General features: G+C 36.3%; 1 protein-coding gene across 5 annotated transcripts in view; it reads right to left on the bottom strand.

Annotated features, from left to right (window-relative positions):
• The window catches only part of LOC135606035 (glycine--tRNA ligase, chloroplastic/mitochondrial 2-like), a 53,856-nt gene that overhangs the window by 16,516 nt on the left and 11,250 nt on the right, over positions 1–26,090 (bottom strand). For 4 of the 5 annotated variants that reach the window (XR_010484657.1, XR_010484658.1, XM_065096749.1 and 1 more), the window contains exons 10-23: positions 25,593–25,709; positions 25,405–25,506; positions 25,110–25,233; positions 21,841–21,924; positions 21,487–21,573; positions 16,643–16,744; positions 15,978–16,041; positions 12,836–12,891; positions 10,706–10,777; positions 8,711–8,793; positions 7,316–7,364; positions 3,617–3,679; positions 3,076–3,165; positions 2,915–3,001 (exon numbers count right to left, since the gene is read on the bottom strand). Coding sequence is in view for 3 of the 5 variants with exons in the window: in XM_065096749.1 (XP_064952821.1) it covers positions 2,915–3,001; positions 3,076–3,165; positions 3,617–3,679; positions 7,316–7,364; positions 8,711–8,793; positions 10,706–10,777; positions 12,836–12,891; positions 15,978–16,041; positions 16,643–16,744; positions 21,487–21,573; positions 21,841–21,924; positions 25,110–25,233; positions 25,405–25,506; positions 25,593–25,709 (1,180 nt within the window). In the remaining 2 variants the exon portion in view is untranslated. The remainder of the gene's footprint in view (positions 1–2,914; positions 3,002–3,075; positions 3,166–3,616; positions 3,680–7,315; positions 7,365–8,710; positions 8,794–10,705; positions 10,778–12,835; positions 12,892–15,977; positions 16,042–16,642; positions 16,745–21,486; positions 21,574–21,840; positions 21,925–25,109; positions 25,234–25,404; positions 25,507–25,592; positions 25,710–26,090) is intronic. The other variant, XM_065096750.1, reaches the window with a different exon arrangement.

The raw sequence follows: 26,090 nt of genomic DNA on the forward strand, positions 1-26,090 counted from the left end.
ACCTCTATGACCTTTTTTCCACAGGTTTTAACACAATTTCACCTTTTTCTTCTACCATTACCTTTCATCCTCCTTTTTTATTTTCTTCAATTTTATCAATGAAGCTTGGATTTCAAACTCTTCTTTCTTGCTACAGCATATTTTTTTCTCAGTGAAGCTTGTAATTTTCCCCAAATCAAGATTATTATTATTTTTTGGTCGGGTTGAACTAAAAAAGAGGCTGCAGATAAGCAAAAATTATAATCTGATACACACCTCAAAGGAGGAGATCAAGTAGGCACTTAACCAAGATGTGTTCTTTCTCCATATCATTTCTTGAAGATGCGACACTCTGATAACTAGGAATCTTCATATGGCAGCATCAATTTGTCAAAAATTATAACATTTTGAATTTACAATAACGATTAAATGTTGGTCTGTTGTACATTTCTGCTTGATACTTATATATCAATATAGTTATGACATTGCCAGTAATGTTCACCTGTTGCTTGCCCTTCACAAGGTCAATAATTGATTAGAGCCAAATGTCATATTTGAAGCTCTTGCTATTAGCATGGCAAAGGATTTAATCATTTGATGATCACTTATCTATCTGTTATCTTATAAAAGTGGTATTAATTAATTTATTAACACTTATTATCTTTAGGGATATAAGTTCTAAAAGGCTACTAGCACATTTAGTGCAAATACTACAATTTCTTACCAATACAACATGGACCATGCTATCACAAAATTTCAAATATAATTTCTTCACAGTATATTAAATTACAGATATTATTAAAATGTATTTACAATTTTACATTGAACAATAATACCTACAATATGGAGAGTATGCATCTCACATGAAGATAATTGTTGTGTGGGTCCAATCGTGGAACACATTATCTAGTAGTTACGGGTGTTGGTCCACATTGGGCTCTGCCTCAATTGGAGGGTCAATCATGCATTGAACATCCTTTGGGAGGGTTGACCAAGAGTAGGAAATGATCTATTCTACTATATACGGATGGTGTTCATGCATCTTTCAATTCTATTGACACCTAACTAGCAGGTGAGACACAAGTCATGCTATTCTAGATACATACTTACAACCCTTTTCGTAAACTATTGAAGTATTATTACAAAAACAAACTCAGTTTTTCCCCTCAATGTCTCTCAATGATCTCTCCTATCCTCTAGTATTCTCATGTAGAGTACGACATTTACGCAAATTAAGCAACGTTGGATAAGAGGTAAACCATCTCACCATAAGATCACATTCTGTTTACTACTCTCTTGATTTTCAGAGCACATCGCTCCATGGAGAAAAGAATGGTTACTAAATTTTTTTAAAGCATTTCCATTAAAATCTGATATTTATCTTAGAGTTGTTGCATCACATGTTTGTTATCATTAAATTGAAATATGTAAAAGGATTTTAAAACAGACCATATCGATCAGCATAGACCAGTAAGCTTATGATAACCCTCCCACCCCATGATCCCATCTTCCTCATCCAAATACTCTTCTTTCTGTACTTCCTTTCACTATGGACTCACAATCTCTCTCACCCTCAGCAATTCACATTTCACAAATCTGTCTCTGGTTTCAAGCGAATCAAGCTTCAATATCAAGAAATCACCTTAGTTCTTAGATAAAGCAAGGTAAGTCCAAAGCTAAAATTCAAATTTTTGCTTAGATTTTGTTGAATAAAGCTTCTTGGTGCTTTCTACAGGTTAAGCTCAAGATTTCATTATTAGATTTTGGCTTTTTTATACATTTATGAGTCAATGTTAATTGTTGAAAAGTGGCTGAACCCACATAAATCTAGTGTAAATCTATTTGACTCTAAGCTGGATCTACTTGGACCTGATCAAGATTTACAGAAGTCCGAGCAAACTTTTCAAATCTGGACAAGAGCTATTCAGATCCATCCAAGATTTATTCAGATATGGCAAAGAAAAGTTCAGATTTAACCGAAATCCATTTAGAATCTAGGCTAGGTTCGCACAGATCAGACTGAATCCATGCTAGAACCCTATAGATGCGACCTATATCCACACAGGTCTACCACTCAACAGCTGGTGCAACGCGATTTCCTTAACCCTATGTGCTCAAACCTTCCTTGCCCCAGCAACCTAAATTGACATCCATAGTGATTAACTACCATCCCAGTTGTATTTAAAGACCAAAACGTCATGACTCTTGCTACTTTACCTCAAATGTCACTGGAGTAACATAATTCATGCATTCCTCATAATTAAAATCTTGATATATTATCAAGTCACATTGAAGATTTTGACCTACCATTTGCAACATGATGATCCATTTGGTGCTAGCAGCCATTAGAAAGACAACAAGTACTTTTAATTTTTAACTATGTCTTTACAAGGATATGCTTGTGATACATTTATCATGCGTCCACTCAGTACTTTTCAAGTTTTTTAGTTTTTACAACTGTTTTCTTAATATATGGCTTACAATAGATCTTAAAATCATAGTTTGATTCATTATTAAGCATATATATATATATATATATATATATATATATATGTATATGTATTATATATATATATGTATATGTATATATATATATATATGTATATGTATATATATATATATATATATATATATATATATATATATATATATATATATATATATATATATATAATATTTTCCTCAGTTTAGATAGGCCCGAAACCAGTTCAGCTAGTACCACCCCATATCAACAGACAAAATGGGCTGGCACCATCACCATATAGGTCTAATTGAGGACTGATATAAAACTGAACTAAGCTTTTAATCATCAAAAACATATGAAAAGATATCAGAAAATAAGAAACAAATCCCTATTGCATGTGGGAAATCATAATAAAAACAATTAAACAAGAGAGATTGCATCACAGTACTTGTAGAAAATGTCATGACATACCATAATCAATATATCTTTTGGGAGATCCAAGAAGGATTCATCAAATCTACCAAGTATGGCAACAGGAGCCTCCACAAGATTTACAACCTAGTTATAATCATTATAAATTTTTCAATATCAAATAAAAAATTCATTATAATTGATAAAAGTGACCATCATACCTCCTCAACTAAGCTAGACTGCATAATAACATAACCATTAATGCTTGCAGTCAATGAATCAACATCACACAAAATCTTTTCCTTGCGCTCCTGCCATTAAAAATCATAAAACACAACAACCATTTTATCATCAATTTTGATATACAATAAAGGAATATTTGCCACTAATCTTTGTTTTGACCTGCAGATTCTGGGATTGTCATAGCAAATTGTGAATGGTTAACTTCTAAATATGGCATGAGATGTGTATAAAACTAAAAGTTGCAAACCAAGCAATACTGTAGATGAAGAAAAAAGCATGCATCACTTTGAAAATCATTGCCACAAATGATTGCAAAGAAAATAATTGCATGTGACTCCAGTCACTCCACTATATAAGTATATATACATTTGGTGAAGAACAGGCAGAACAGTAAAATTGCAGGGCACGGATGTTCAGGACATATTACTCAAAAACAATATGCATATAGCACTATACTTAGCCCTTATTTCCAAAAAAAATTAATTAAGATATCAAGCAAAAAAGATAATAGGCATATACCTCAATGTTAATCAAGATGCCAGCTTCCATCATCTTATGCAGGTATGACTCAGCACTTTCTACCTGAGATAAAAGCAATCTTTAAATTTAGCACTTTTCTGAACCAATCCATGGAGCAAGAAACTAGCTAAAAAAAGGATAGTGTACTGATGACACAGATGAAAAAAAAGACTAAAATCCAATCGTACTGATAAATGCAATTACAAGAGATTAAAAGCAAAGAACATGACATTTGAGTGACAAATCCGGGTGTAGATCATTTTAATAGAATGTCAAATGACACCAAAATAAATATATAGAACTTGGCAGATTGCATAAACTTTGCATCTTAATGAGATGATTCTTACAAATAATAATTGAAATTGGCTTTCACAACAATATCTAGAAAATAGTCACTCAATCATACAGCACAATAGTTTAAGTATTGCAAGATGATTAATTGCTGCAGAGAATAGTACATTTGCTATTAAGTTTGTCATAAATCAGACCAAGTAGCTTATTCACTACAAACGTACAACTCTATGTAGACGGCATCAAATAAGAGGCAAAGCAGTAATATGTATAGAGCATTCATGTGAACATGATAAGAAGACATAAGTTAACAAGGGATACATTTGAAGAGAAGGATATCTATGCAAGTGAAGAATCTAGTGCAAAAAAGTGGATGCAGGAAACCGACAGATGAATGGAATTTGTATGTGGCCTTCAGTAGGAAATACTCAATAAGACTAAAATCAGCACCGTTTTTTATTGGCATGAGTGAGCAATTATGAAGAAAATGACACGACACTGTTCAAATTAAAACTGGTTTGCTAAGGGTTATACTGGTTCTGGTATATCTAGTTGGACAGATAAATAAAAAACAAACATGTAGATTTCATTCCTATTTTAGAATACACCCCTTAAACAAGGTGTTGCAAATTGTCTCCTAGGAGGAGCTTCCCTTCTTCAAGGGGCAGAAGTGCCTCTAAAGAGAGCTAACTATATAATTATTAATGGAAATAAAATAACCAAACTCCAATAGATGTCCAAGGCTAGGTGAATATTTGGTTCAAATAGGTACTGCTTTTTTTCCAGATTTCTGAACAGAACTAAATGATTGGATTTTCACTGCCGCAATCAAAATAGACTAGACAAAAATCCAAAGTCAACTAAAACAGAGTTTTTCATTTGGTTCCCAAAGGTTGTTGGTTGATGTACCCATGGTTCGCCTTACTGGTCGATACCAATGTATCGACCAGTCGCCAGTATAGTACATATTGATAAATCGACACATAATACAGTGGGATATACCAATAAACTGGTATGTATCACCCATACCGACCTCTTATTAGATTAGTATGTACTGTCCGTACTGAGCGGTATACCGTGGTACGATGAACCTTGGATGTAGCAACATGTGAGAACAGGATAAAGAAATATGCACAAAAAAAGTTATTTGGAAGCGTTAACAAGAAAATCAAGCATACAACATCTGAATTAAAAGCACAAGCTAAAAAGAATTAATTTAGTGTACATCCAAAACAATGTACTGGAAGAATAAAAAAAAAATGATGAAGCACACAAGAGACAAGACATGAAAGAACCAAGGTAGAAAAACCTAAAACAAATCAAAACAAAACAAAATAATTAACAGTGTCCTTATTCATTGTCGTCATCACTTGTCTCCAAAGCCAGAGGCAACAAATTTGAGGATTCCATAACAGCATCACTAGGGCCAACAGCAAAGAACAACGCCAGATGTCTACCAGATCAAACAATGAACTTGTACCATCCCTCCAGTAGAGCCATGGCAGGACAGTGTTGTCACAAGTCAACAGATAATAGTGATTCCCTGAATCAAAAGCTTACACCATGGGTAGATTTTTCTTTTCTTATTTTCGTTTACGTGTTGAACAGAGAAAGAGGGGTTGAAAGAGGACTGGTTACTAAAGCATTGCAGAGCATGTTTAGGGTTAATACTTTAGGTATGGCCATTAAAGTCTGATACAACAGTAAATACAATAATGACGCTATCCTGGCTAAACCACTTTGTAGGTTCAACCGGACAATGGAGTGTGGGCTTCTTGATGTTTGGGGGATGTTGGGACCAAGGATTAAAATTTCAGTATAGAACCAGTTTTGGTAACTATCAACACATATGGTCCAAACCAAGGTTCGTAATATCGTACCGTACCGGTATTTCGACCTGGGCTCGGTACCGGTACGGTACGGTATACCGAGCGGTACATCCAGGTGTACCGAGTGGTATACCTAGGTGTACCGAGTACTGTAGCAGTCGGTCCGCGTACCGAAAACCTGTCGGAACGGTATGTACCAAGGTTCGCAATACCGTACCGTACCGGAGTTTCGACCTGGGCTCGGTACCGGTACGGTACGGTATACCGCTCGGTACACTTGGGTGTACCGAGCGATATATTCAGGCGTACTGCTACAGTACTGCTACAGTACCGGACCGGTAACAGGCGGTCCGCGTACCAGAAGCCTGTCAGACCGGTACGTACCGCCCGTATCGGGCGGTACGGACCGGTACTGCAAACCATGGTATGTACCACCCGTACCGGGCGGTATGGCTCGGTACGACAGACCCTGGTCCAAACATAAGTACATAAATACTGACCAGTATTGACATATATGGTCCAAAACAAGCCCTTGGTCAAACTGGTAAATATGAGTCTGAACTCACCTGTACAACCAAGATTTGAATCCTTAGTTGGGACCCTAAATCAATTATAACTCCAAACAAGCTGTCCATGCTAGTCTGAGCATGCACCAAATTGTGGACAACTAATACCAGGCGAATTGCACTCAATTTAGTATTTTAAATCAAGGTTTGTAATACCGTACCGTACCGATATTTCGACCTGGGCTCGGTACCGGTACGGTACGGTATACCGAGCGGTACACCTGAGTGCTACAGTAACTGCTACAGTACCTCGGACTGGTAACCGTCGGTCCGCGTACCGAAAACTTGTCGGACCGGTACATACCGCCCGTACCAGGCGGTACGGCTCGGTACGGCAAACCCTGTTTTAAATGATGTAAACTGGCTCAAAGGTAAACTATTAGGCTCAGTATTCTTGTTCAAGTATAATTGAGGATAAAGTAAAAAACAAGTCCCTCTCAAGGTAATGTAATCCCTCTCTATATGACCTGATGCACTTTATCACAACTTATCCTTCTATCTTATGTTTCTTATTCTACCTCTTGATTATCTCTCTCTTCTCTCCATTATGACTCCCTTAAAAGATACCTTCTTTCCCTCAAAGAAACAAAATACTAAATAGGAGGCAGACATCATATCAGAGCTTAGCAAAAGCCAAAGGCTACTAATAAGGTTCCTAAAGATTGAAGTATCAAATAAAAACTTGTTGGGACTGTAGTTGAAGGTTGCTAACATTAAGCTTCTACACAAACTAACTGAAAATAAAACAATATATACCCATATTTTTTTATATAAAAACAAAAGCAAGATAATATTATAAATTTATAATATAAAGACCTAAGCATGATAACACTACAAAAAGATGCCAAGAATATGCTTGCTTCTTATCAAATAAACCCAATAGAATAACAAACTTTGGCAGTTAACCTATAATTACTTTGGTTTAAAGTTGCAGTCCTTTGAAAACTCACAAATATAAAACCACATATTAGAGATGTTTAAACAATAAATCTCAAAATAATTAGATTAATTACCTCAAGTATGGCTGAAGATGAATTACGAAGCCCACACGATTGCCTCCCACTTTTAGCATTAAAAAAATAGAAGAAACATCAATTTGCATGAGAAAAATCACTAAACTAGGTAGATATCATTATCCACCATGTAAATTTATGAAAGAAATCTTCCAAGCATATTGCTATTTAGCATATGGTTTCAAGAACAGCATAATATTCACGTAACAACTTTGTAATATTCATGTAAGGTAAACCTTTGTCACATAATTATTATAGCTAATAAAGCGACAAAAAGTGATCAAACTTAAGTTTATTTCATTGAAAGTGGCTGCTGCTAGTACGCCTCGAGAAGAAATCTGTGCTTCCTCTGCGAATTGCAAAATGTAAACTTGGAGTTTAATGGTGCAGCAGAATTGGTAGTTTCTTATGTTAGAAAAAGGATTTCTGATATTTTCTTGGGGAGAGTCCTCAAAGCAGCAAACATTCTTGTTGTTTAATCAGCAAGTTAACCATCCTCTCATGAAGGGTCCACCTACTCTTCCTATCTTTTTGATTTCAGCAGCTTGCCTTCTAAATTGGCAGAAGCATTTTTTGTGCAATGAAAAATTGACAGCAAGTCTACAACATTCCTTGACATTTCTAATGAGGCCTAGCATAGTAGAAGAATGTCAATTATATTGGGCACCTCCATTAGACTTGAGTTTCAAGATAGTTATTTCTTATCTTCATCTTCTAAATGAATTGATGCAGATTGTGTCATTCAACCCAGGGATTTCAGCCTATGTTTTTAGTAGTGACCTTCATTTATATCATTGTGGCAGGGCTACACATCAAGATTCATTGGTCAATTTTCCAAATCAAAACATAAATTAAGATTGCAAAGGGTGAATAGATAATGCGAGACACTATTTACATATAGGAAGCACCAAACCAGTAAAAATGTCCAACAAAAATTTGCATTTTCTTCTGATGCACTTTTTACTTTTTTTCTAATGGAAAATTCAATAAGAATGAATTTTTTTATCGACACATGTATTTATCTGTCTATATGTGTACATATATGTATTGACAGAAATATGCATATATTTATATGCACATAATATATATACATTTATACGTAAAGTGAGGTACAGACGACAAAGGCAAATAGATATAAATATTTGATAACTACTAACAAAAACTTTGCTACCAAAATACAAGAATAAATTATAAAGATCAATAATCAGTCCAGGGCCCCAGGAATAGAATAGAAGTGTTCCACTCATCTTACTTGATGTTGATAATGAATACTGAACAGACATTTCATAGAATTAAAACAAGGTGTAGGATGGTGAGAGAGGTATACAAAAAGATGCTGCAAATGAAATGAAAATTTTATAGAAATGATACCTTTCTGTCACTACCATAAATTACCTTGAAACTCCTGCAAAAGCAAATGGCAAAACCATATCCCCATGCAGTGCTAAAATCCAGCGAATTGGCCGACTAAACATGACCTGCATTTGAAATAATTTAATAAATCCTATAACAAACTATACCAAATAGATAAATCATACAACAATTTAGTAAAGAAGATATCAGAAACAGAGAATTGGAGAATGTGATCTTCTAATACATGTATATGGCATAAGGCACCTAGTGCACATGGCACAAAACAATGTTTGATAAAATGCTACCTTAATAAATATTTGTCATTCATAGAATTAAGGATTAAAATGGGAAGCCAAATTGCTACAAAGAGGCTAGACGATGTAAGGAAAGATAGCTGATCATCTTTAATTGAAATATTTCTTCTGGGTACATGTTTACTCCATATATATGAGAATGTTGCACAAGTAACTTATATATTTTAGGATACTTTAATATAGGTGTCATAGGCATAGAAGAAAATAAATAAATGAGCAATAATTTATGGTGACATCAGCTTTATCATGTTGAATTCTGATACATAGAATATACAAAGTAGGGATTGTAATTTTGTGGCACAGAGGCATGCCAGTACCTTTTTGCCAATTCATTATATGAAGAATTTCAGTCTGTTTTAATTAAAAAATATTTCAAAACAATAATTTACGTCATTTGTTTTCTTTTAGGGTTTGAATCTGAAGTGTGACAATTGACTAAAATGGAAAAGGTAAGAACCATGATTCTACATATCAGGCGAACTAGACCAGAACTTTCATACCACCGGCACATTGACCACACCGAATGGGAGGTTCTAAAAGAAGCTTACCACCTCGTAGGCCTTGTGAACCAGACTGTAAGTCCTTTTTTTTATCTTTTACAGTTTTATTTTTATAATTCTAGAAATCCAACTACCCAACCAATTCCCCAAGGGCATCTCTTTCTCTTCCTCACATAGTATACTTGCGCCCAGCACCTTTAGCCCCCACCCGCTGCCTCCTTCCACACACATTCCCCCCTCCTCTCTCCAAAATAAAAAGCTTATCACCCAACCAAACCCCAAGGGGCATCTCTTTCTCTTCCTCACATAGTACACCTGCACTCAGCACCTTTAGGCCCAACCCGCTGCCTCCTGCTGCCATCGACTACCTCCAGGCTCACCCTTCAACCTGAATCTATCTCAAAAGAAGAGAAGTCTTCTGTCTCAAAAGAAGAGAAGTCTTCGGTCAAAAATAGAAAGGTTGACTTCATAAAGTAATCCCTTCTATCTTACTATTAAGATATAAACATAAACAAATAACATGGAGACTAGGGCATGGATATCTCAAGAAAGGAGAGGACCAATCAATCAAAATTAATCAAGAGTAAAATGGCTAACCTGATAAAGTCCTCTTCTCTTATTTTGTTTAAACTTTAAAGAATACATAATAAGTAACACAGTGTAGCATGCAAATTATAGAGTATATATAACCAAATGTATAGGTGGACTAGCACAGACCATCCAATAAGGGCAACACATCAATATTAAAATCATACAGCAACTAGAGTAGCCATGCAAGGAAATCTTATAAAATGTTGTCACATTTGCAATAGCATGAAAAATACAAAGCATAACAAAGACATAATCAGTCATGAACAACATTGATAGGAACATAGGACTGTGCAAAATGAAAAAAAAAATTCAAAAAACACAATGGACAACATAAACCTTGCTGCCTGTTGAATAAAAGAAAAATAACAAAACCTGGAGAAGAACAGAAACTTATTTGGATATTAGAAATTGATAACAAAGTGTAATATTTTATTAAAGATGATAATGGAAGACAATAGATGGAGAAAACTTTCATAGCATTCCGATTCGATGGAGAGCACAGAAGTAAAAAAGAACAGTAGCACACTGGTACCTTAGTTCTGAAACCTAATGGCCATTCAAGAATAAGATTAAACACTTGAATGCAATTAGCAAGTTCTAACTGCACAGAAAAAGGGAACAACCTATCTTACCTGGGAGTTCCATCGCATTGATTTTGGAAATGAGATCTTAGTCAGAAGACTTGGTAGATCTTCAATTAACACCTATAAAATGTAGAATAGCAACTTAGAAGCATTTCTAAACCCATAAAAAAAATTATCATTACAGAGCATCACTTCCAATAAGTTTACAAATTGTGAAGTAATGTATCACACTATCATTATTCATGAAGAACTTTCATATGATCCATTACATATTAAATCAGCTGGTAAATCATGCCACTGATTTGCTGGTAATTTTTGGAGTGAATATTGACGATATAAATGGGTAGGAATGTTCCCCCTTGATCTGAAATGTGATTTAAATTTTAAACTATGATAACTCCAGGGCTATCTTTGATAGATAATTTCTCTTATTAGAGAATACACAACTAATGGGTAGGGCAAAAAAATCCCCTCTATCTGACATGTAATTAAAGCCCCAACAACTCCAGAGCTTTCTTATCAGTACTAGGCAACACAAGAAAAATATCATAAATTCATAATTCTTTTGCCAATAATTTAGTTCAGCAGCTGATAACTGAATGATGTTACATCCTTTGTTTTGTCTCCTTTGTTGAAGCAGCTCATGGCTAATGAAACCAGGTATTGGTACCACTAATTGCAACTTTTTTCAAAATTCTGTTGAATAAAATATCTTCAAATTCTACCAGAAAAATTATATATAAATATATATATATATATATATAAAATAATGATTTCAATCACAATTGAATGTTGGTCTTGATAAATTATGACTTGTCTAGTACCAATATGCTAAAAATATACCAACTTATACCACCTACTATCACCTAAAAAAATAGAAAAAACATATAGCAACCCATATGGTCTAGGGTTTTGAATACCGGTCTGTATCGACATACCGAGCTCTGCTCAATACGGTATGTACCGATATATACTGTCGGTACACCAGGGCGTATCTAAAACCTTAAAAATACCTTCATCTACCACGCCAGGGTGTACCGACCGGTACGCCTTGATAACAGTCGAAATCCAAGGTGGTACTGGTCAGTACGCTTCAGTACTGGTCAAAACACTGGTACTGCCCAATAGAGGACAGTCCGCATACCGATATCCTCTCAGACCGATACATACCGCCCGTACCAAGCGGTACATATTGAAATTGAGAACCCTAATATAGTCTACTATCAATCCTTAACTGGAGCAGCAAATTCCAATTTATACCAACCAGTACAATCAAAATTTGTATCCTTGCTATATAACATCGAAATATATAAATAATCGACTTAAATTTGTATTGAACCATGAGATATAAGTTACAGCGATTACCTAACTATATCATAAATAGAAGCAAAAAAATGGATGATAAGAGGATCATTTGTACTCTCATCTTTTTCTTATTACCTATGGAGCCACATCTTACTTAAAAATTAGTTTTTCTCCTACTTAAAAATTATGTACTACTTGCTAGAGACATTTTTATATTGAAAGGTTCAAACTAACAAGAAAAACAGTAATTAATCAAGAAGCTATTTCACTCAATTATTAACATTTCCTTTTGAAGTGACCCAAGATTCTTTTGAGAGAACTCTTTCTAAAGAGTATGTTAGTGTCTCACGTTAACTTTTTGGCTTTGTAGATCAAGTGGTGGGAATTGTTTTTTAAGATGGATTTATTTAGGGTCAGATGTGTTGTAGTTAGTCACTTAGTGTATAGTTGGTTATATGAACTCCTGTAATGAACTATAACGTATGTTTTAGTTACTATTGGTAGTTTGAGCTTTGAAGTGTAAATCATGCATTAGTTTACTCCGAAATAAAAAAAGCTTGAGAGAAATCAGCCATACATACTAAACTCATGTCTCACAACACGATATATCATTTTCAATACCATTTAGCTTTAGTAAGTTTAGCATCCATGGGCAATCTTAGGCCCATAATGACCGTTCTCACAAAATCTACTTAGGTCACCAGTGCTAGCCTTCTGCCCCTCTGCCTATCCATGTCTCTACTTAAAATGAACTTATAACAGCAAACTTAACATCTACGTTCATAATTTACAAAATTACATTTAGCAAAAAAAGTAGTGCAAGATTATCCCCATAAACAAACTGATTTTGTCATAAAAGATGAAGTACAGAACCTCAAAAGCAGATTGTGCAGATTCCTTCACCTTAATATATATGTATTCTGTCTTCCCTGCAACAGATAGATATTGAAAGTGATAATCAATAGTGGTCATATTTACTTCGAGGAAAAAAGAAAGTAGTATATAAAGGTCAAAATTGAATACTTAATATGTATACATCATGAAATTTCAAAATGAAATCTCATGCAATCGACTGGTACATCAACTCGTGCATGGCCTAAAGCAAGAAAAGAGATGCATAACAAACCATGTCTAAGGTCTTGTTTCAAATGACATTATACAGATCTGGAGGATTCTTTAAGTGAAATGTTATGAACTATAGAAAATTTACTACAACAAAGAAGCTAGTCTAAAATTTTAAACAATGTTGCTATTGTGTGATTGCCTTTAGATTGGTTCTCCAATCATCTTGTAAAAATTCAAGAAACCATTGGAGTGTGTAATAATTTTTCTTTTTTTCTTCTATCTTCTAAAATCTTGTCCTCTGCCATTTTCATTTGTCACCCCCTTTTTACTTTCTTTGTTACCTATGCAACATGTATCTACAAGCAGCAGACCAGATCAACAATCTTAGTAATAAGCCATTTCATGCTATCTATTAACAATTATAGAAGATACTGTTAACAGACCAAACTAACACATTCTATCACATCAAGGCTGGAGCTTGGTCAGTTTACTTAGGATATCTATGAGCAGATTCAGACCTGAATAATCCACTACAAAATTGAAGCAAAATGCTAGCTCCCTGCTGTTCTCCCTTTTCTAAGAAAGTTCAATCCTGCAGATCAACCAAAAACACAATCCTGGAAACCACACAATCAAATATTCCAATTCATTGAGCACAAAACCTAAAGCCTGTGTGCTTTTTTTCGATCAAATAAAGATTCCTAACTGAACTAACAAAGCTATATAGAACTTAGAAAATTGTGAAATAAGTACATCACCCAATTTGGACATAAAGGTTAATTGCATAAAGAAAACCCGATTGTTGTAATTTCCAACCGATCTAAGCATTCCACCTCACCATACATTAACCATGGGCATATGATTTCGTAATAAGTTTCCCTTAACTACAGACAATACTGAACAAAGTATGAAGCCAGCAGGGAACTAAGAAAGGATAGACAGAATTTTAACAAACTGATTTACCTAATAGTGGATGACCAACTAGACTGAAATGGACCAACACCATGGCATGTATAAAATACAGCTCCTTGGCCTATGCACCACCCTCAAATTATGTAGACAAGATCATCGACTCCCTAACGTCGCCGCCATTATTGGTTGAGGTATTGTTGCCCACGTCACTGTCATGTCTCTGGACTGAGCGGGTTGTTAAATGTGATTGAGAAGGTGTTTCGTCGCCCGACTCGATTCTTTCCAACGGTACAACTGATGTTATTGCCTTCTTCTTTGCCTTTGCAAACTGGGTGGACGACCGTGACGATTGGGTGTCTCTAGTTTCTCGAGCAGTCTGACTCGATGTTGTCCGGCTCCTTCTGCCACATTTTAACCGAAGGAAATCTTCCTCTTAATCCTCCCAAATTTGATCCAATCCACAAATCGTAACTTTGTTGAGTTTAGGAGAATGAAAATGTAAAAATGAGAGAGAGATATGAGTGAGAATGAGTTTTAGAGAGTTGAAGAGATTCAGAAAGTAATATAAGTTGAAAGAGGGGGGAGGAAAGGGTTTTTAGTTCAAACGATCTCATCCCTTCATCGGTAACGATCGAAATTCGACCATTACCAACTGGTACAGGTGGGTAACGATCGGATTTCAACTGTTACCGCCCGGTACAGACCTCATATCGCCCGATACAAGGTCAAGTTATGGTACCACTCAGTAGAGGATGGTCCGCGTACCAGTCCCATGTCAGACCGGTACGTACCGTTATGGGTCGGTACAGCAAACCCTGGTTGAGACTTGTATTATTATATCAATAACAGAACAGTGATAGACTACTTCAGTTAGCTCTTCTCCCTATCTTGTTCTGCCAGAGGCACTACTTCTCCAAAGAAGTATGTCCTACAAAGAGGGAGAATTATAACAATACTAGGCTTTAGATTAGCCATGATGGTAAAACACATTGGAAACTAAGGATTATAGTAAAAAAGTAGTAGCAGATAGAGTATTTATCATGCAAAGAACTCGAATGTCGAAAGAGAGTTCAAAAACACCAAAACTAATACTTAATCTCAAATTTCAGATCAAAAAAGGACTAGTTACAACCAGCGCTATGGCTCTATTTGTAGACCTAATAAATGTTTCTAAATTTCAAATTGAACTTTTAGACGTGGAAAAATGGGGATAGAAACATTTCTTTTTTATTTTTGGAAAACCATGTAATTCCATGTAAAGAGACCCTCCAACTTCAGAAAAATCCTAATTTCTTAAGAACTCTCTAGAAGTAATCCAATAAATATAACAAACCTAGACTTGCCATAACTCAACTGTAGACTCAAATTGGCTAAACAAGACCTCGACTAACATCAAATATGGATCATCGATTCCATAACCATACTAAAAGCCAACATCACACAAACATATTGCACGATAGATTCAGCCCTACATATTACGTAACATGTCGAATCAGAAGAGGAGTATGTCTCAGTTTGTAGATGATTTCTATATATCGACAAGCACATTCAGCATCACAAAGCATTTAAGGAACGTCAAGAAGACAATTTTCATGACCTGCAGACATACATAAATATTATAATTTCTCTTCCCAGACAGCCAAAAGCTCACAGTTATCAACAAAGGGAAATGGTTCAGAAATAATTAAAAAGAACAGCAAAGCAGAAAATTCTACTTCCAATACAGAAGTAGCACCACTTGGTTGTATGACTGACAGCATCCAGTTAAGAAAAAAGCAAATGGAGTAAAAACACCATTTTTCATTTGAAGCATGATGCGAGCAAAGCACAATCTGCAATATCGCTTACACAATAGGAAAGTCAATGTTTCTGGTGGAAAACATGATTTTGCTATGGCTGAAAATTGTTGTTATACTTTGGGGAGAAGATCATTATCTTTGGCACTAGGATGGCCTCTAGATAAAAGTGTCTTTGATGGAAAATTTAGATTATGAAGCACCAAAGGTGAATGCACGACACAGAGAAGAATAGTACTAACCTTCAAATTTCTTGTATAGACAGCCAATAGCTACACAGTTCTTACGGCAGAATCCCTCAGCAGCCTGACAGCATATATTGATGTTTTATACCAACAAAAAAGAACATGGATAAGCTTTTAGCTAAAGAGTGTTGAACAACAAAAACCAAGGCTAGCTTTAGCTTTAGCTTTAACATTCAAAACTATTCTATGAAGAATTGGACTATTATGTTATTTTAATTACTTCTCACAAAAATCTGACAGTTAAATTATGCTGATGTAACAAGGACACATCATACAACCTCTAATACTTAAACAGCTGATACTTTGATATTTTGAAGTTCAGATATCCATCACCTTTTACATATGTATGTGTGCAACATGATGTTAGACAAAAAACAGCAAATAAAGTGATCATTATATCAGAAGATAAGTAGTTGAAAGTTGAAACATGAAAGAACATATGCCATGCATTTAGGATCAATAATGGAATGAAAACGAGAGAGGGAATAACCTTCTTCTTGCCACCATAAAAGTTAAGAAAAAAAGACAGAGCTTTATGTCAAACTAAAGGTATGCATATATTTCAATACGTGATATGAAGTCTGTTGGTAGAGACAATATCCTTCATATATAGAAGCATACTACATCAGAAGTTTCATTAGGAACTGAAGCAACCAATGAACCTTAGTAGGATTTCCTTCAGAATCAAATGCCTTTGCTGCAGGAGGACCTCGAACTTCAACCTCATTTTCTGCTTGCTTATGACTGAGGCTCTCAACAAAAATCTGTGAATTGGCCCAAAAGTTTATTAGTTATAAAATGATGGCATTCAATCAGTGACAATGATCAATGAGAATAATTATGATAAATACTTCCAGTGTACTGCAAAATTGCAAATTGAACCATCAAAATGTCATCTTCTTGATTGCTTTGGTACCTCAAAAGGCTATCAGAATTTAAAGTAATAAGTAATAATTAACAAATATACATGATTGATGGTATCGTTTTCAGGATTTAAGTTAAGGGCCGAGATTAAAATAGCTTTTAAAAATATATGGTCCCATCTATTGATCACTATTTGCATATAACTTTTTTTATACAACCATATATATAAGATCCAACATAATTATAAGATCACTATTTTGAACTATCAGGATTTGTAAAACATATCTGGAAACGGTTTGCAAACAGTTGCAAGTAGGAATGTATCATGGGGATCTTGAAACTTCCATTTGTTCATACATGAGCAAGTCTGATTTTGTTGTTAATTAAATGAGCCATCAGAGATAGTAACAACAAATTAAGTCAAGCAGTTAATAAAACCATTTTTAGGATAGTAAAATACATGACCAGGATAAAAAAAACAAAAAATGCCTTTCTGTTGTTAGTATATCATCCTGGTTTCACATGTAGAACACCATTAAGAATTCAATATTATAGAACCTTTTGGTATAATCCTCAAATCATAAGCATCAAATCCATATGTTTACTCAATCCAAACTTCATCAGGTTAAGAATAACTACTTAAGTAGGGTAAAGGTCTAGCAGAGAGAACAGGGAGAGCACAGATGCTTCTTGGAATATTGAAACTTTTATTTATTAGCACAACATGTCTGGCAGATCATTGCTACCCTAATAAGTTATTAGGTTCAGAAAAACCAATTGAAAAGCTAAGAAAATAATAGCACAGTTTTATAACATCAAAATCTAAGGCCCAGATAAAAGCTTATTCTCATTGTTTTCAGTGTCTAGGTTGATATGATCCATAAAGCATAATATTCAATTTTATTTGACCTTTCTCAGTTCTTAAACAACTAATTAATCAGGGAAAATCCTAGTATTGACTTCAGATGCATTCTTCGAGAGTCGCCACTACAGAAACAACCACCTTTCTTGGTGAGGAGGAAGGAGTCCAGAACTCTCTTCAGTATCATGCCACAGCAACTAAAAAAGCAGCTATCAGCTACTGCTTTCACCCAAACAGTACACCGTGCATTAAACCCCAAACCTCATCAACCGAACGCGAAGACAAAGAATGTTATCAACTGTTAATGACATTTTTGACTTGCATACTTTCCCAACAAATAGAACCAAACTTGAACTATAGCAAGTGAACTTGGAAACCGGCAGGACTTAAACATAACTAGACACGAAACTTCACGAAACTAACTCAACTGACTTGATAAAAAGTACAGTAAATTAATACATCTTAATCAACATGTTGAATTCTAATCAAACTAGATAACTTCTCAAATTATCATTAAAGATAACTGACTATCCCAGAAAAACTCATGTTAGACCAGATTAAACTAAACCTATCTACGACTTACCTAGGACTCAACTGATATTGTCCTGGGTCACTTTATGTGTTAAAGCTAGTGTGGCACCATGTAGATGAAGATATCCACATTATGTCTTTGTCATCCATGTAGATGTGACTTGTGATGTAGAGGCAGCAAACACAGATTTAGTGGGTCCACAGCAATCCATGTGTGCATGAATTAGCACCTTGCAGATGTACTTCCCTATCTAAATATTTAGATGCACTTGGCACCATGTAGATTACACAAATGCCCTTTTATTCACATAGATAAATTAAAATTAGTCAAATGACATTAAGTCTTGAGTCATAGTTTACAAAAAGTGCAAACCGTAGGTGGTCACATGCCAAGGGTTCTTGTTTAAAAGGACCAGAGTACGATGCCCAGGAAGAGCAGGAGTGGAAAGTGAAATTTACATTCTATTGTTGTATTCTAACAAAAAAGCAAATATTATTTTGGTCTAGCAACAAAGATGATAACACCAAAACAATCCAGGGATTGAAATGGATGAAGAGCAAGAAAGCAAAGGGTTTACTGCTGTTGTTCTGTGAAAAAGGGAGCAATTTTTCTGTTGAAGCAGGTTTCTATTGTGGCTACAAAAGAGATTCCTTTGTGTTCAAAGTTGAGCTGGTGGCCAAAATGGAAGTTCAGAAGAAAAAGAAATGTTTGACAGGCAGGCATCCAGTATCCCATCAACAATTAGCACAAGAGCAACAACGTCATTACCTAACCGTCAACATCCATGGCTCACTTGAGCACCAGATCATGGAGAACAAAGACATGTGACAAGCATGTGGTTATTAAGGTTCGCCTCACCGGTTCAAACCGGTGTGCCAATCGGCCAACAGCACAATACATGCCACTCTGTGCCAATGTACCATGTGTTGGTACAATGGGGCATACCGGCGACATAAAAAAAAGAGCAAAAAAAAGCTCCAGAAATTTAAAAAAAATAAAAAAGTTATATTAGGGTTTTTAAATTGAAAATAAATATAATTTTAGTATAATTTTAGCAAAAAAAATTTAAATTAGAAAAAAATAATGGCACATATCTTTTTCAGACTTTGAGGAACAGCTTTGTAGAGTTTAAGAGAGTGCAGATGAGATAATGAGAAAAATATGAGTGAGAAAGTGATTGAATAGATGAGTTAAAGAGAGTGAAAGAGGAGAGAATGAGGGCGTAAAAACCCTTTCTACTGGATCAAACGGTCAGATGGACCGTTTAAATCAAATCAATCCTAGCCCTTGATCGGTATCAGTCGAAATTCGACCGTTATCGATCGGTATAGGTTGGTAACGATCGGATTTCGACCGTTTTGGTTGGTACAAACCTTGTATCGAGCAATATACTGCCATTTAACATAAACTACCCGATATCGGGTGATCCGCATACTGGTCCTTGTAGGACTTGTACTTACCGCTTGTATCGGGTGGTATACTGTGGCACAACAAACCTTGGTGGTTATGACCTTCCATCCACAATCATCACAATGATTGAGTATCAACACATTAAACAAGTCTATCAATGCTACCACCTAAACTTAACAAAAGACCCCTTAGTAACCATGGGGTATCAAAAATTTTATTCAACTTTTTCGAAGAAAGTAATTTGAAGCAGTGATTTAAAAAGCACTAGGCGCCAAGGTCCAAAAACGCCCGAGGCGCTAGGTGCTCGCCAAGGTGCTCGTCCGAGCGAAGTGAGGCGCTAAAATATAAAAATATATAATATAATTAATAAATATAATTTTTTAAATTTTTTAAATAAAATATGCTATTAAATTAATCTAATAAATACAAATACTATTACTAGTATACAGTTAATAGTATATTGTATACTGTTAACAGTATATTGTATACTATTAACAGTATACTATCGAAAGAGGAGAAGAGTGTAAGGGAAGAGTCGGAAGACCGAGGGTGTTGAATGAGAAGAGCGGGAGCGGCAGCTGCAAGCAACGACAGTGGCAGCGGCAACAGCGAGCAACAGCAGCGACAGCGGGAGCGGCAAGCGACGACAGTGGCACCGGTAGCAACGAGCAGCGGGAGAGGCGAGCGGAGACAGTGGCGACAGTAGCAGCGGCAGCGGCAGCGGTGAGCGGCAGCGGCAGCGGCAACGAGAGCGGCGACAGCAGCGGCAACGAGCAGCGCGACAGTAGCGTGAACGGCGAGCAGGGTTAGGGTTGGGGAAGTCACGCTAATATCGGTGCTTTAGTTGGTTCGATTGAACCAAATAAAGCACCGGAGACCGAACCAGACCTTAAACGCTGGTTCGGTCGCCTGGTTTAACCCAGGCACTCGCCCGAAGCGCCCGGCGCCTAGGCTCGGGCGAGCGCCCAGGCGGCGCCTCTTTGAAGCACGCCGCCTGGAAATGAAGCGAGGCGCTCTGGCCTCGCGTCACCCGAGCGCCTTTTTAAATCACTGATTTGAGGAAAGAATTTAGATTCATTGACACAAATCCCAAGCCATTTCCTTTGTGGGATTAATTACTACTACAACAAGAAAAGCAATAATGGCCACATCATAACAAATATGAAGTCTAATGCAGCAATGTTTAAATTTGTTAAATTTATAAACAATTATTACTACATCAATTTGAAACTAGAAGCATCAAAAATATACAAGAGGCTCTAGCATATATGGGGTCTGGTCTAGCAAATAATAGGTCTAGAGAGAATCAATATATGCCTTACCCTACAAGCAAAAAGACAATTTCAATAACTGGAACCTGATCATCAAAGTGAAAATGAGCAACCTTCTCATGATACCAAGGCTTGTCCTCTTGAACTACAAGAAACACTTTTGTTTTTCCCTTTTTCTTTCTTTTTTTTTTTTGCGACACTTTTGATATTACCCGATGCATTCATCCATAAGAAAACAGGGAATATTGGACCAAAAGGCTTGGTACAAGTGTCGACTGAAGATGGACTATTTGTTAATAGTTGTTTTTATGTTTGATCATTCGATAATGCACAGACCAGTAGATTCAGTTAGAACAAGTTCACAGAGATACAAGGCTCAAATACAAGAAACTATACTCACATAGGCTACTATATTAGGACATCAAACAGGAGCAATGTTGGAAACAGAATTTATCATATTTATAGGCATTAGAAAATTCAATTGCACTTCAAATTATAAGTATCAAAAATAAATTCCACTACTCAAGATTCACCAAATTCTAGGACACTACAGATGAGAGTTGTTACCACTAGTCGTCGTGGTGTACCATATGCTGAAACTTTACCGTGACTCAGTCTTCGTTTTTCCAGCAACTCTACGGTAAGATTTTTGAGCTGCAACAAGTGTGAAAAAGTTACACAATTAGAGAAATCATTTTTTTTCATTTTGAAAAAGTCAACTGCATATCTAGCAACCAGGACATGAAGTAAATTAGGATGAAGCCCTAAGTATCCACCAACATAATCATACTGACATCTGAAACAAAACCTAACACTGCAGTCAACACTCACTGCATCAAGATGCATCAAGTTCACTAGTTGAACTATGAGAAAAGTATTACCCAACTAAAGGCTACTTTGTTTAAAAGGAAGGAGCAGTACTTGATTACTTGCTTCATTTACATCATGTGGGGGCATCTCTTCAGTGCCAATTTCAAGAACAAATGCTCCAGGCTGCTCCATCACCTGCTAGTATAGAAACACAAGATAAAAAACAAGGGAAAAGAGAAAATCATTATCAAAGATGGAATGTAAATTGAATACTTAGTGCAGGAGTTCAATTTAAACAACAGAAACTATTAAGTCTATATAACAACATGACGGAAAAGATTAGGTAAAAAAGAGAATAAAACAAAAAAATGCAGAAATGACTCAAAATCAAGCAAACAAGGATTCTTTTCCTTTCTCTTCATCTTCTTCCTTTTTTTGTTTACATTTTTCCCCATGTTCCCCTTTGCAGATCCCCGATACAAAGAGTACAAGGGCAGATTGGATGGACCCAGAGGTTTTCGCAGCGGAATTAACTGGATCCCAAGAAATTAATATTTCTAAGATTTGAGTATTTACGGTGTGGGGAGCCAGGTGCTGTGGTCCATGCCACCAACCCGACAAGGGCATCAAAATGGTATGTACCATGTGGTATGTACCAATCGAGACAGAACATTGAACCAATTCACAAGTTATTATCTTCTCTATATACTTGAAGAATTATGTGCCAAAATAGTTTAAGTCATGACAAATAGATCAAAGATGTTGGTGAGTCACTCTTTATTCATAACAATTTGTAACTATATATTGTAGCACTTAAAAAATCATCCTTCTCATTGTTTAACATTCCATATTTAAAATACTTTTATTTCTATATCCATACCATAAGGCAAGGTTTGCCTTACCGGTCTATACCGGTGTACCGACAAGTCATCAATACAATACGTACCGAGGCATACCAGCGTATCGTCTGTCAGTACATTGGAGTGTACCAACAATATACCCGAAATCATAAAAAATAGCTCAAAAAATACTTTAAAAAAAAAATAGATTAGGGTTATTAAGTTGGAAATAAATATAAATTTAGTATAATTTTAACAAAAATAATCTAAATTGGGAAATAATAGTGACACATTTCTTTTTCGAGCTTTGAGGTGATACGTTCTGAATCGTCCTTCCATTAATATTGAATTATTTACAAGGAAATGATTTGAATTATTAGATTATTTTTTAAACAACTTAAACTTTAAGATTCAAATGAATCAAGTAATTAATCGAAGGAGATACCTGGTTCTACCACCAAAAAGAACAATAAGACTCCACGAGTGGTAGATTAGGATCCTCGATCATATGTATCTGCATATCAATTTGATATGTTTGTCAGACTCAATCCTGAAATTGATCTCACGATATAGTATACTGATACATCATATATCATTAGTGCATCAATGTGGTAATAGTCATAGTCTGATCGTTGTGAAGTGTAAACCACATCCGTCCGAGGCGGCTCATGAGGTAAGGATGAATGTGGCATGTATTAGTGCGGAGCATGGAGAATGTCAGAACTTCGACTTTCGCTACCGATCTGCTACTCCGTTTCGTAAAATCAATCACCGTACTGCTGCTGGTCGTAAGATTTTCCATAATACGACGGCTATGAATACGATGACCTTCGCTCTGTGTCTACGTCGTGTAGGCTCTATCACATCTACTCAAAATCATCCACTACCTTCCCCTTCCATGTATAAACTTGACCAATACCTCATTAAGCTCCATGATCAGAATCTTGGGGTGCATGTGTAAAATACTACTCCTCAGCCCATGCACCACCCTCAAATTGTGTACACGGGACCATCGACTCCTTGGCATCGCCACCATCATCGATCGAGGCACTGCTGTCCACGTCGCTGCCATGTTTCTGGACCGAACGGGTTATTGAATGCGATTATGAAGGTGTCACTTCACCCGACTCGATTCTTTCCAACAATGCAGTTGATGCTATTGCCTTTCCCTTTGTCTTTGCCTTTGTACACTGGGCGGACGACTGTGACGGTTGGATGTCTCTTGATAAAAGTATTCTTCTTCTTAATCCTTCCAAATTTGATCCAATCCACAAATCATGGCTATGTTGAGTTTAAGGGAGTGAAAATATAAGAATGAGAAAGAGATGTGAGTGAGAAAGAGTTCGTGAGAGTAAAATAAGTTGAAAGAGAGGGGAGGAAAGGACTTAAAAACCCTTTCCTATGGTTCAAACGATTAATTTGACCGTTTGAAATAGGGCAATCTCGGCCCTTGATTAGTAACAATCGAAATCTGACCGTTATCAATCGATATAAGTCAGTAATAGTCGGATTTCAATTGTTACCGCCTGGTATAGACCCTGTATCGCCCGATATGAGGTCATGTAATGATATCGCTCAATAGAAGGTGGTCCACGTACCGGTCCCATACGTACGGCTCATATCGGGCAATACAGGTCAACACGATGAACCTTGCCATAAAGTGTTCATTTATTTAAGATATGGCATGTATGCATCACTATACAGTGATTTAAAAAGGCGCTCGGGCACTCGCCTAGGCGCTCGAGCGAGGCGAGACGAGGCCCGAGCGCCTCGCTTCACTTCCAAGCGCCACTTGGGCGCTCGCCCGAGCCCAGGCACTGGGCGCTTCGGGCGAGCGCCTGGGTTAAACCAGGCGACCGAACTAGGATTTTAGGTATGGTTCAGTCTCCGGTGGTTAGTTGGTTCAATCGAACCAACTAAAACCGATATCAGATGTCGCTGCCCAACCCTAACCCTGCTCGTTACTGCTCCCGCTCCCGCTGCTCGCCACTATCGCTGCCGCTGTCGCCGCTCGCCATTCTGACTGCTCGCCACTGCCACTGTTCGCTGTTGCTGCCGTTGTCGTCGCTCCCGTTGCCGCTACAGCTTCCTCTTTTCTCAGTCAGCACCCCTTTACACTCCTCTTCCTTCTTCTCCTTCTATATACTGTTAACAGTATACTAATAATAGTATTTATATTTATTAGATTAATAATATATTATTTTAATTTTAATACTGTTAATTTTCTTAATTTAATAGCATATTTTTATTTAAAATTTTAAATAATTATATTTATTAATTATATTACATATTTTAGCGCCTCGCTTCGCTCGGGCGAGTGCCTAGCGCCTCAGGCGTTTTTAGACCTTAGCGCCTTTTGGCGCCTAGTGCTTTTTAAATCACTGTCACTATATCATGTCATATCTACTCTAAGATATATTAGATCATGATAGATGGCTAAGAAGTTTTCAAGTCATGATACATGGCCCATCTTCAAAAAATCAGTAATGCTTTAGCGATAATCCTGAACCAAAGAATAAAATAGAATAAAAATAAAGGAACCTTCTTCGATCCTGGATTTGGAAACTTTTGGAACATAAGATGGTTTCCTTCCAAAGAAATTCCTAATGGATGCCCAAGAGTTTCTCGTGTCTTCACCCAAAGTTGAGCACATTGCCGAGCAAGACTGCAGAATTTAAGATAATAAGCACAGAAGTCAATAATACTATTTAATCCTTTATTGCAGAATCAGGCAAAAGAAACCATATCACTGAAAGTACAACCCTCTACTTCCACAATCTCTATTATACATAACTTTAAACATACATCAGTTCTATACAAGAGCAAATAGTCTCACCTACGCATGCGACCAAAATATCTAGCACGTTCAGTCACACCAACAAAGCCTCTAGAATCTAAAATATTAAAAGCATGAGAAGCCTTCAAAAGCTGATCATACCTAAGAGATTGTCAACCAAAAGTTATATTTAACAAAACTTGAACAGTTAATGTACGCTAGAATTGAAATAAAATTCTTAGACATACGCTGGAATTGGAAGTTCAAGGGCCAGCAAGGATTGAGCTTCTTCCTCAAAATTCTCAAAGCACTGTTGAATATGATCAATATTGGCATGCTCCAAATAATATGCACTCATTTCCTTCCTAAATCAGAAAACCCAACACTATTATCATGATAGTGCATGTCATGTACATTTCAGTTGACATTACAACAGTATATTATGATTGATCAAGCAATTATTTTGTCATCCATTAGCCCATAAAAGGCAAGATAAGCATTATAAAACAAGGTATGCAATACCGTGCAATTATTTTGTCATCCATTAGCCCATAAAAGGCAAGATAAGCATTATAAAACAAGGTATGCAATACCGTACCGATGTTTCGAGGTTGGTTCGGTATGGTACGGTACCATGTACCGAGCAGTACACCAGGGCGTACCAAGCGGTTTTATATATTTCTTCCTTTTTACTGTAGCACTGCTACAATATAACACTATAGCACTGTAGCACGTTCCGTCCGGTA

This window comes from Musa acuminata, chromosome BXJ2-2 (assembly GCF_036884655.1).
Source record: "Musa acuminata AAA Group cultivar baxijiao chromosome BXJ2-2, Cavendish_Baxijiao_AAA, whole genome shotgun sequence".
NCBI lineage: Eukaryota > Viridiplantae > Streptophyta > Magnoliopsida > Zingiberales > Musaceae > Musa > Musa acuminata.